The 12,689-nt window shown below is 43.6% G+C and overlaps 1 protein-coding gene across 1 annotated transcript in view; it reads left to right on the top strand.

Annotated features, from left to right (window-relative positions):
• Nucleotides 1–12,689, top strand: part of LOC121441299 (phosphorylase b kinase regulatory subunit alpha, liver isoform-like) — an 83,842-nt gene that overhangs the window by 48,170 nt on the left and 22,983 nt on the right. The window contains 6 exon segments of the mRNA XM_041642437.1: nucleotides 3,365–3,499; nucleotides 4,152–4,261; nucleotides 5,456–5,600; nucleotides 5,828–5,906; nucleotides 9,607–9,776; nucleotides 11,132–11,305. Coding sequence (XP_041498371.1) covers nucleotides 3,365–3,499; nucleotides 4,152–4,261; nucleotides 5,456–5,600; nucleotides 5,828–5,906; nucleotides 9,607–9,776; nucleotides 11,132–11,305 — 813 coding nt within the window.

Here is a 12,689-nt window from a genome sequence, read left to right as displayed (position 1 = left end):
TTTCCATTAACATTGTTCCCTAGTTATTAAAAAATTTTAAAGGGTGTTTAGCTGGGTTCTAGCAGTGCGTGCCTGTAATCCTAGTACTCAGGAGGCTGAAGCAGGAAGGTCAAGAGTTCCCAGCATTAGGGAAGTAAGAGCTGTAGGATCAGAAGTCAAGGTCACCTTTGGCTTCTTAGAGAGTTTAAGGCCAGTCTAGCCTACATAGTAAGACCTCGACAAAGGAAAAAAGGGAGAGAGAAAGAAAGTGATTTTTATACAATAAGATGTAGGAATCTACGAGAAACTTTGTATAACTTAGGTAGGCCCCAAAAGCAACGGGATTCTTCCCACCTACAAATTTACTTCCTACAAAGGAGTTGTGTTCTGGAATCTAAATCTTGATTATCACTGGAGCACAATTAAGTCATTGAGCATCATTCTTCATTACTGTCACTCTGACAAGTGGAGTCTGAGCCTGGTGCAAACTCAGAACCCAAGTGAAGTGGATCATTTGTCGCTTGAAGGTCTCAGGTCTTGCCACCAGCTTCCTCCCTTCCTTCCTCTTTAGCCATTTCTTCTTCCAAAAAGGTAAGCATCCCAATGGGGCTGCCTTTCCAAGGGTACCCCAACAGGCCATTTCTCAGGGCTGCTGGGACTCTCGCTCTTCCCCAAGGAATCCTGCAAGCAATGGAGATAGCTATAGAGGAGGCTTTCGATCTAGGTCTGGCCTATGGTATGCACCGAGAGCAGCAATCCCTTCTGTTTCCTCTACTAAGGGACTGGCAGCTCTGACACGTTTTGAGGACCTTGTAGAACACTCACTCAGGTGCTGTGAAATGTCAGCCACTGTGTATATAACACATTGCTCCTAAATTTAGCTACATACCTTTGTTCGTTTGCATAGTTTTTGGTCCTTTGAAACAGTCTTGCTTTGTAAAACTGGCTGACCTTGAATTCAGTACATAGCCAAAGCTGGCCTTGTGCTCACAGACATCCTCCTGCCTCAGTCTCCTAAGTGCTGAGATTATAGGCATGAACCACCATGTCTGGCTTAGGTTTTACACTTCTTAAGGATACGGCTTGTATTCTCTTCTGTGTTGACTGACACCTGTGCACCCACACATTGAAAATCATGATTGAAGAAATAAGAAAGCATTCCTCTTTGGGGCCACTGGCCCCTTTTAATGAGCATGCCCATGATACAATGAGAGGAGCTGGAAGTTGACATCTCATCAATAGTGTATAAGTACACGTAATCACCATAACATTCTCATTAGGTAACATTTGCCACATTGCTTATCTCCCTGAAGCTTAGCGGTTAACTTATTCATTCAGGGATCTCAGCTGACAACTGGAGGTGGGAACCTATTATTGACACCCTGGTAGGCTGATCCAGCTGCACTTCTTAGTCTCCACACTTGGTCAACACATATTCTGCTAATTAGTCTCTTAAAACTACAAGAGTTCTTTTCCAGCTGTGGGCTGGGATATATTAATAGATCTCAACCAAATTTTTAATCTATTGATTTTATTTTTAATTATGTGTGTGCGTGCGTGCACGCGTGTGCGTCTGAGTATGAATTTGCAAATATGTGCAGTGCCCAAGGAGACCAGACAGTGTTAGGATTTCTGGAGCTGGAGTTACAGGCAATTGTGAGCCACCTGATGTGGGTGATGGGAGTCAAACTTGGATCCTTTGGAAAAGCAGTGAGCATCCTTAACTATTCACACATCTCTTCACCCCAGCATTTTTTTGATGTAGTAGAACAGAGCAACATTCAGAGGATCTAGCATGAAGAAACTCATGCAGATCCAGTGAGATACCTCAACAGATAATAGCACTTTGCCACCAAGTCTGACAGCCAGAGTTCAATCCCTGAAGCCCATATAGTAGAACAAGAGAATTGACTCCTGCAGGTTGCCCTTTCCCCCCCCCCCCCACACACACACACATGCTATGGCACATGCATGTCCCCTCACCCACTCAGAATAGAGAAGGGGAGCTCATGTGATTGCATCAGACTATGAGGCTCTCCCCAGTGTCGGTTACAATCACTCCCTGAAAGACGCAATCTTCCGGAGACTGGGAGTGGTGCAACTTTGATAAATGTGCAATTCTCTTTGTCAGCGGCAGTTTCACAAGGGGTGATTTTCAAAGTGTTGAGGGAAACCATGGTCAGTCCTGCAGATGAGCAATCTTATTTGAGACCTGGGGAAGAGGGGGGTTAGGCTCCAGTTCTCCCCCATCTGTTTTGGGCTAATTAAGCATTCTCATGGCTTCTCTTAAGGTTCACTGGAAAGATGAGATCATGGGTACTAAAACCGTTTAAAAAGCGTTAGGTGGTATGTAGATGTAAGGAGGTAATCTTCAGCTCTCTGTGGCATTTATGTGTATCGTATGTTCAGCACCCACCCCAGCCTATGGATACAATGGTAGGATCTGGGGAAGACACCCTAACAGTAGCTTAGCTTTTTTTTCTCTGGACCGAGCATGGCCCTGAGACCCTCTAGTTTCTGAAAGGCTCTGTTGCAGTTGGGTAAGATACCAGCTGCTTCCTGTGACTGGCTTCCTCTTCAGCAAGCCCCTTCCAGACCCCATCCCTTTACCAGCACACTGCTTTCTCATAAAGACAGGCAGTACTGGTATGATAGATACCGCCCAGTCATCACTGATGTGGCCCTAAGCTAAGACTAATTTCTGCATCAACTGCCAGGACCCGGATTCTTAGAGGTCCCTGCCAGCCAGAGAGCCAAGGACTCAAACCAGCTTGCATGGGTGCTCTTTCTCATCTGTGGGATTTTGTGCTGTGCTTCTAGGACATCAGTAGAAGCAGGACTGCTTCTACTGATATCTCCACCAGCAGGCGTACTTTGTTTTCTAGGGAAAAGAAAGATATTCTCTCCTTCTCTTCCCCAGGCTAAAGCATTCCCTGTAAGCAGACACTGTGGTATTCTCATTTCCTCTGCCTTTTGGGAGCAAGAGCCCAGATTTCTGACATCCCCTTAGGTAGCTGTTTGTACTCCTACCCCTATGTGAAAGGACACAAGGCGTATTTAGATAAATGTGAACCCAGAGGGAGGCAAGACATTATTTCAGATAGGCTAAGTTGGTGTGGAGCCTATTGAAGGCTATTTCTACAAGCTCTCAGACTGTCCTGCGTAGTGAGGGCACTTGACAGATATGTATATTGTGTGTATTGAGGTGCAGTTAGGACAGAAAAACAGGGAGTGCAGCAGGACAGACACCACTGTTTTCAAAGCCAAGCACAGGGAATGTGCTAGCAGTGCCTGGTGCTGGGCAGAAGGGACAATCAGTTCCGTGTGTCAGTGTGAAGAGACAGCAGACACAGATCTGATGCAGGTTCTTTGTTCTTGTTTGCAGTCGCTGTTTTGGCAGAAAACAGTCACATTAAGGGGCTGTTGTGACAACATGGGGTAAATGTCCAGAGCATCGCTGACGTGCATCCAGTTCGAGTCCAGCCAGGCCGGATTCTTAGTCACGTGTATGCCAAACTTGGTAGGTCAGGGAAGCATTGGTATATTTGGTTCTAGGGTTGGGCGTGAGGAAAACCTTGTTCTAAGTTCTGAAGACCTGGGCAGAGCACTAAGCAGGTCAACCAGTTGTTCCTCTTCGTTGTGAAGAATGGGCAGGCAAGCAAATTCCCCTCAGCTTGATCAGCCCATCCCACCATAGGAGGGCCCCACTGTCTGGTAGATCTATTGGAGAATAAGTAATCACTTTGGAATGTCACAGTTGAAAGAGTCACTAGTATCTGGATACAGCTTCTAATTGTTATCTGTGATGCCCCAAAATGCTCATTGTACCCACTAAAGTAGGAATCAGTTCTCTTTTCTTAGAATCTGAATTTGTTCAGTTTATAGCTGACTACTAAATAAATTAAAAGCCAGTATTAATAAAGTTCTTTTAGTAGTTCTGCTCCATCTAGAACAAACTGGCCTTGTTCATGTCCATGCATGAAGGGGGGGGGTGAGATGTGTTCTCTGCTCAGCTTTGTCCCACTTTTTAAAATGCCATGTGTGGTATTAGGAAAGCAAACTCCTGAGTATATTGTCGGACACAAAATTAAGCCCAGACTTAGCCGACATCACTAGAAATAACTCTTACTCTATTTTCTCTAACTCTGATTTCTCCTTTATATTTCAAATAGGACGAAATAAGAATATGAAGTTGAGTGGTAGACCATATCGCCACATTGGTGTCCTCGGCACCTCTAAACTCTATGTGATTAGGAACCAGATCTTCACTTTTACACCCCAGGTAACAAGATCAGGCCAGCTGGCCATGCTGGTGCATGCCTTTAATTTCAGCACTGGGGAAGCAGAGACAGGTGAAGCTCCATGAGTTCAAGGCCAGTCTGGTCTATGTGAGTTCCAGACCAGCCACAGTTGAGACCCTGTCTCAAAAACAAACAAACAAACAAGCAAGCAAAAGAAACTGAAGGAAAAAAAAGTGGCAGCAGTAGAAATTAGCCAGCATCCTCTCATTAAGTTCTCTTTTCTGTCTGGTAAGCATTTCTGCCTGAAACATGGAAAGATTTTATATGCCTGGGATCAGGTGGAGGGATATAAAATGCTTACAGTAGGTACTCGATTGATGTTACTTGAATCAAATTGAGTATGTCATCACTTCCAGACATGAATATATGCTTTACAATGTGACACATCAGTTGGCTCATATCACCTAAACTTAACAGTCCCTAACCCTTGTGAAGGTTGTCATAGGACCCTCAGTATGATACACAGCTGGACTGATGTGCAGGTCCCCAGCCCACAGTTTAATGGCTGTGGTACTTATCTTCAGAATGTTTGTTCTTGAAGAAAACTAATCTAGTGGAAGCAACTAGAAAGATAGACAGTGTGGTCACTTTGCCAGTTGTGAGACACAGCATGGACCCCTGCCTGCCTGAACATGTGGTTGGCTGTGGGATCTTGCCTTGGTAGCTGCCATTTTAAACCTTGCAAACCATTTCCCTTAGTACCAAATTCTAAATGTAGAGCTGAGCGTGCATGAGCACAGAGGTCAGGAGAACAGTTGGATTTTCACCTTCATTGTTGTGGCAGTACCTCTGGTTGGCATTAGGCAGGCATCAGTCAGATAGACAGTCGTCCCAACTCTCCCTCGCCTGGAAAGTATTTGCAAACCCAGAATCCCCCAAAGGGGTAGCAATTACCACTTTGATTTGCCCTTTGTGGTGAGGACAGTTTTATCCCTGTGGGAGGAGCTGATGGCCCGTCTAGGAGCACACCTTTCCTATCGTACCTGTGTGGCTACAGCTGCTAGGCACAAGACAGATTTGTTATGTCTCATCTCAGACAAAGTGGCCACCTGATTGAGGCCAATACCAAACATCTTTCTGGACAGCAGGTTCAGGATCAGCGCTGCCTTGAGTGACTGGTGTCGTGTGGAAATAAGTGAAGGGTGGCCCTTGACTTGGCCTGTTCTAACTTTCAGTTCACCGACCAGCATCACTTCTACCTGGCCCTGGACAACGAGATGATTGTGGAGATGCTGAGGATCGAGCTGGCCTATCTGTGCACGTGCTGGCGGATGACCGGCCGCCCCACACTCACCTTCCCTGTCACACACACCATGCTCAGTAATTCTGTGAACTCCATCTGCTGGGTCATGGGCTCTTATCTAAATGTTTAGGACAATTGCTGTGGACAGTGGCAAATACTGAAGGGGATCCTTAGTCATTTGGCCTCTCTGTCTCAGGAATCTTCTGTACCATAAGGGTTTTGATTGGGTCGTGCTAGTGAGAACATTGCAGTACATTGTACTCCCAGATGAAGAAAACTCACTCATTATTTTTTTTTTCATTAGCCAATGATGGATCAGACATTCATCCTGCAGTTCTTTCTACAATTAGGAAACTAGAAGATGGATATTTTGGAGGTGCTAGGTAAGTTGGGATTTCTTTTCATTAAATAAGAATAGCATTTACCTTTCTGAAAGTCTTTTACTGTCCTTTCCTCACTGTTTGCATCAGTTTCTGAACCTAGACATGCAGAATTTTAGAGTAAGAAGGAAATTAATCTAATTCTATCTCCCGTGGAAAACTAGAATCAGGTCTAAAGAAACATTGGGTTTATGCTTATTATTCTTTCCTGAGCTCTGGAAGTGCACTGACATAGAGAGGTGAACACAGCAGTCTCTCAGAGGTGTCTTTCCTGGAACATGACCTAGGGAGGGGCCAGAGGTGCGCAATTAAAGCTGACTTGACAGATTTCTCGAGGGCCCCCGGAAACAGAGCACCTTATTAGTCCTGCATGAGACGCTCTGCACCAGCTTCAGTAGCATAAGACCTATTTGGGTCTGTTAGCCTAGAGTATGACTCTCGGGTGTGATTCTAGGCACCTTAGGTGAATAGGGTTGCTAACTCTATAGGAGTACCTTTCTCATTTTGTCCCTCTGAGTGATGCATGGTAGATTTCTCTGTAGACTCTATATCCTCATCTCCACGAATCTCTTGAGAGTATGTCAGATAACTCCCCAGTGGAGCCTCAGCTGTGCAGACAGACCATGGTACCTTCCCCAGGCAAAGAGAGGAGTCTCTTGGGCTAGCTTAACAGCTGCTGACAGTGTTTGAAGTCAAGTTCCCTCTTCTCGCCTCCTCCCACCTGTTGCCACAGGAAAAGCGTGACCATTTTCTTGATTTCAGGTAAACTACCTTTTACCTTGCCCTTTCCACCATATCTAAGTAGGCAGACCAGTGTGCCAAGTGCATTTCCATCATGTGAGGCTGATGGAGGAAGGTCATTGGCTAATAAAGGCACTGCCCTGGCCCATTTTATTGGTTAGAGGATAGGTGGGAGGAGTAAACAGAACAAAATGCTGGGAGGAAGAGGAAGAGAGCTCAGAGACTCAACCGCTTTCCTCTCGGGAGCAGATGCCTGAGAGAGAGGCCATGCCCCTCTCCCGGGATGAAGCTCTGACCCAGGATGGACTAGGCTAGAATCTCCCCGGTAAGCGCACCTTGGGGTGCTACACACAGATGATTAGAAATGGGCTAAATTAATATGTGAGAATTAGCCTAGAAGAGAATGGGCCAAGCAGTGTTTAAAAGAATACAGTGTCTGTGTAATTATTTCGGGGCATAAGCTAGCAGGGCAGGCGGATGGGGTGTTGGGGACGCAGCCCCGCCGCCGCCCTTATTACTTCATGAGACTGATCTCTAGAACTTTCCATCTTGCATAACTAAAACACCATACATAAGAAACAACCCTCTGCTGCCCTGCCTGTCTACAGCACCATATCTTCTTGTGTCCCCATAGTTTTAGGCAGATAACTTGTATCATGTAAGATCTTTTAATGACTGGCTCCTTTTATCACCTCACTTTTGTCCTTCAAGGTGAACTTGACCGTTTTTCTAACTTTGGACTCAATTGATTTTTTTTTGCAGCTCCTAAAGTTGTCCTCTGGGTCCTTGTAGCTTCCTATGGGGCCCATCATAGCCTAAAAGTGGCTTCCCATGCAGCCTGTCCTTGGCCTCTTAGGAATATCAGTCAAGACAGTCCCCACTGTGGCTAGAATCGGAACTCCCATCAGCATCCACTTCGGAGCAGTCTGCCTCTAGCTTGGCTAAGTTGCCACCTAGTATATATAGCATCATGACCAAAAGAAAATATAGCCCTATAATGAACCAACTTACAAAATACATTATTTTATTGAAATCTGATCACTGTAGAAAGATTATAGTATGCAGTTAGGAGTTTTGCAGTATGTTTTGAATGTTGTCTCATTTAGTCTTTGCTTGGTGGCAAGCTAGGGTCTCATCTCTAGACAAAGAACCATAAGCTCAGAGTGCCAGGACTGTAAGACAGATAGGTACAGAAGCACTTTGGGGATCCAGAACCAACCTTTAACCCCTAGGCCTAAGGCCTCCTGCTTACAAAGCACCATGCAGAGAACTGTGGAAAACTTGCAATGCTGGGACTCCCACAGCTACCTGTTGTATTCAGTTGCAGTTAGTTTTGCAATCCTAGGAATCAAATTCAGGGCCTCGGGCTTATATGCTCTCTACCCCAGAGCAACATTCCAGCTCCCAGTTCAGTTCTTGATAATTAAGGTTGAATCTCATTGGACTTCTTTATATTTAAGTCTGGTTTTTTGTTTTTGATTTTGTGTCTTGTTTTTTTTGTTTTTTTGTTTTTTTTTTTTTAGAGACAGGGTTTCTCTGTAGCTTTGGAGACTGTCCTGGAACTAGCTCTTTTAGCTCAGGCTGGCCTCGAACTCACAGAGATCCTCCTGCCTCTGCCTCCCTAGTGCTGGAAATAAAGGCGTGTGCCACCACCGCCCGGCCAAAAGCTTTTTAAGTGACTGTCTTCTTTCTTCGAGCTCTCTTTAGCCTCATAAAGCCCACTCCTTTCACCTGTACCAGACAAGAGATTTCCATTGCATTTTGGTTTTCTGGCCTACTTCCCCAACCCCAGAGCAAAACAAAACAAGCCTTGGAACTGGCCCTTGGCTCTCCACGAGAAGGCTTTTGTTCATTTAAGGGCAGGCTTCTCTTCCCCAGTTGTCATCTTGACATATGCCTTTTGCCCATTGAAACATGGGTGTCTGTGAAGGTAACAGTTGTATTGCATAGTCTCATTTCCTCCATAAACAATTCTATCCTGGATTCTTAGGTTTTCACACATATTGACTAAATCCTGATCTGGTGCTGGTAGCTCAGAGGGAGGTCCTGTTGTCTCCCACTTTAGTATATGACATTTCTGTAGAGCAGAAACAATGTGGACTCCCAGGATCTTGGTTGCTGATGCCTCTTTAGCAAGACCCAAGCTGCCAGTTTTCAGTGGGGCATTTCTTAGCCCAATACAATAGGGCCTGTGCAGGGTGCATTGGTGTCAATCTGAAGATGCTAAATTAATCCAGTGACTCCCTTATAGAGAGAACCTTAACTCTGAGGCATGTGTCTTCCATCAGAAATTCCCTGCGCCCAGCTCACCATGTTTCATGGCAAGTCAAGCACACCGGGAAAATTATTGCTTCTAATCCAGTTGTTAAGGGAGAGAAATTATTGCTTCAAATCCAGTTGTTAAGGGAGAGAAATTATTTCCTCTAATCCACTTGTTAAGGGAGAGAAATTATTTCTTCTAATCCAGTTGTTAAGGGAGAGAAATCCTGGAGGTTGATTCTAACTAAAAGGGGTTTGCACAGTTTATTTTGTAAAGTTGTGAGCTGATCAGGAAAGTAGATTCGTATTTTTTTAGGCTTGGGGACAAAAATTTGTTATGACTCTTTTGACTTTTAAATGCTCTGTCCTTTTCACTTTATACTTGTGAATAAATTTTTTGATTCTTTTGCTTTTTGAGGCACAGTCTTACGTTGTCGAGGCTGGCTTCAAGCTTTCTGTGATGCAGAAGATGGGCCCAGCCTTCTGTTCCTCCTGCTCTTACTTCCCAATTGCTAGAATTACAGGCATTCTCTACCAGGCCCAACTTTTCTATTGAATTTTGGGTTTCTTTCTTGTCTTGTATTGGGTTAGTAGTTACTGGCTCCTACAGAGGTGTGAATTAGCTATTGAAGAGTTTCACAGGGATTCAAAGGGGAAGTCTGTGCAGTCTGCCTGTAGCCCTAACATAGTGCCTTCTCAACAGAGTAAAGCTAGGAAACCTGGCAGAGTTCCTCACTACCTCATTCTATACGTACCTGACCTTCTTGGATCCAGACTGTGACGAGAAGTTGTTTGATGACATCAGTGATGGGAGCTTTAGCCCTGACAGCGAGTTAGAACTGGGAGGATACCTGGAAGACAGCAGCCATCCAGGTACCTTGTGTCAAAATTCTGTGGAGTGTTGGTTGTATTGGTTTCAGCCTTGGCACTATGATAAAATTGCCTAAGACCCAAATACAGAAAATAATTGACAAGCAAATTAACAAAAACAAGGCTTCTGAAGATTCCATTCACTCAGATGAATAAAGTGCTGGTTTAAGAGCCTAAATTACGCTGGCGCCCTTGAAAGGCCTTTCATAGGCCTAGTAGGAAAGTCTCAGTTCATTAATTGATATTTTAAAAAGATGGTTCCCATTTATTTATTTACTCTCTTTTTCTCTGTCTGTCTCTCTCTCTCTCTCTCTGTCTCTCTCTCTCTCTCTCTCTCTCTCTCTCTCTCTGACATACCATGACATATATAACATATCTGTAGAGGTTAAGGACAACTTTTGGAATTGATTCACCTGCTCTACCATGTGGATTCTGAGAATTGAGCTATGGTTGTCAAGCTTGGCAGCAGGCACCACTGCCCACTGAGCCATCTCACTGCTCCTCTTTTTATTATTTATTTTTTAAAATGGTTCATTTGCACCTCAGACCTCTTGTGAGTTCATTTGCACCAGCTGTTCCTGGTGCTCCTTAAGTGGGTTTTCAGAGCTATTTAAACTAAATGCTGCCCTGAGAGTGAACCCAAAGCTTCATGCATGCCTGTACTGCTGAGCTGCACCACCAGCCTTATAAAATAGATTCTTAAAGGAGAAACACATTGCTTGATTTTTTTAAAGGAATGGTAGGAATGACCTAGTTTTGATTAGATATGAATGGTGAAACCCCACACGTATATAGCATATCTTAATCTGAATATGGTTTCAAGTCAAAGCGACCCATTTTTACTTTGTTTATTGTTTTATTTTGTTCTTGTTTTGTTTTTCAAGGCAGTGTTTCTCTGTGTAACAGCCCTGGCTGGCCTAGAACTCACTACTTAGACCAGACTGTCCTTGAACTCACAGAAATCCACCTGCCACTACCTCCCAAGCGCTGGAATTAAAGACATGTGCCACTACCACCTGGCTCAGTTTTTACTTAGATAACATTTATAAGTGTACAGAAAGTTCCATAAGGCTTAGCTTATTCTAAGATTAAAAGATAGGATTCAGCTGCTATTCTTCATGTTGTTTTCATATTCTACTGCTTACCTTGGGAGGGTGTGACTTAAACACTGTATCTCCATTCTGGATCTCCTTGGTCTAGAATGAAGATTTTCAAACAATAAATTTATATACACATGTGATGTACCTGTCACTAGCTTTTTCCTTTTAGTTTAGTGGAGGAGCAAATTTATTTAGCTAAATATTGTCTACTCAACAGCTTGTTTTTATTGATTCTTTTCCTTGGTTGTCCAATTGCAGAAAGCCAAGATGAACTTGACCAGTATATCAACCACCTTCTTCAAAGCACAGCCTTGAAGTGCTACCTGCCCCCTCTTTGTAAGAAGTCAGAAGACAGCCATGTTTTCAGTGCTATCCACTCCACTCGGGACATACTTTCTGTGATGGCCAAAGCAAAGGGTTTGGAAACTCCATGTATGTTATTAAGCTCTTCCGTCTGTTAAGATACTTTTTCTTTCTTTCTTTCTTTCTTTTTTTTTTTGCGACAGGGTTTCTCTGTAGCTTGTCTTAGAACTCACTAGGGTTTCTCTGTAGCCTGTCCTAGAACTCATTCTGTAGACCAGGCTGGCCTCATAGTCACAGAGATTCACCTGCCTCTGCCTCCCAAGTGCTGGGATAAAGGCGTGCGGTACTACAGCTCAGCTAAGATACATTCATTCATCAAAGTCATATAATTCGAGTCAATCCTAAAAGACAAGATGTACCCCCTTCCCCAACCTTCTATTTCCCTGTGACCACTTTCAGTTCTTCTACATGTTTCTTCTGGAATTTCCCTATCTCCATATTTCTAAAATAATGTATTTACTTCTGTCCTTTGAGTTGTCATTTTAACCTATAATGTTATAGTGTACGATCAAGATTTTGTTGTCTTAAATTACCACTTCCCTACTTTGTTTCCTAACCTACAAAGGAAATTGTCTAAAAATTTAGTTCAATCAGTCTTCACACTTCACAGGATATGTACAGATATATTCTTAACCGAACATTATAGTGCACTATGATTACAGTCCTGTTTTTACTTTATGGTTTTTTTGAAATGAACATCATCCTTTTTTGTTTGCTTATCTTCTAAGTCTTCCAATGTCCTCATAATAAGATTTCTACAAGGCAAGTTATATTAATGAATCTCTAGAGTCTTTCTTGGTTTACAGAAGGTCTTCTTTCTGGACCAGCTGTGCTATAGGCCTGCTGCCTTGACTTGCTTTTTGGGTTAGCATTCCTGTTTTCTATACCTCAATTATCTCTCTTGGCAAAAGATAATTTGGTGAAGGACATCCACTAGCCTTTTTAGAAACGACAGGTAGTGGGTAACATTGAGACTTTACAGGTCTGAAAATGCTTGCAGATATTTTATATCCACTTGGCCGCTTGTCTGAATGGAGGATCTAGATTAAAAATACATTTTTCTTCAGATTTTTAAAAGTATCACTTCATAGAAGTAGTTGGTGTATACGTGTATGCATGTGTATTTGTATGTGTGTGCATGTGTGAAGGCTGACAGTCCAACCTTGGCTCTTCCTCAACAAGGATGCTTGCCACCTTTTATATCTATTTTGTTCTGTGTTTTTGAGATAGGGTTTCTCACTGGCCTAGGGCTCACCAATTAGGCTAGGCTGGCTGGTTGGCAAGCCTTAGGAATCTTTCTGTCTCCACCTCTAAAGGATACGTGCATGTAGCCATGTCCGGCTCTCTCTGTAGGTATGGGAGCTCAGGTCCTCATACTTGGACTGCAGGCGCTTTCCTGATGGAGTGCTCTTCAGTTCCTTGTCATATTCTTAGTATCAGCCTCAGATGTGGA

This window comes from Microtus oregoni, unplaced genomic scaffold (assembly GCF_018167655.1).
Source record: "Microtus oregoni isolate MIOR12 unplaced genomic scaffold, Mior012 000074F_ref0000038, whole genome shotgun sequence".
In the NCBI taxonomy this organism is placed as follows: Eukaryota; Metazoa; Chordata; class Mammalia; order Rodentia; family Cricetidae; genus Microtus; species Microtus oregoni.
The sequence above is the reverse complement of the archived record's forward strand: the minus strand, read 5'-3'. Positions and strand labels throughout refer to the sequence as shown.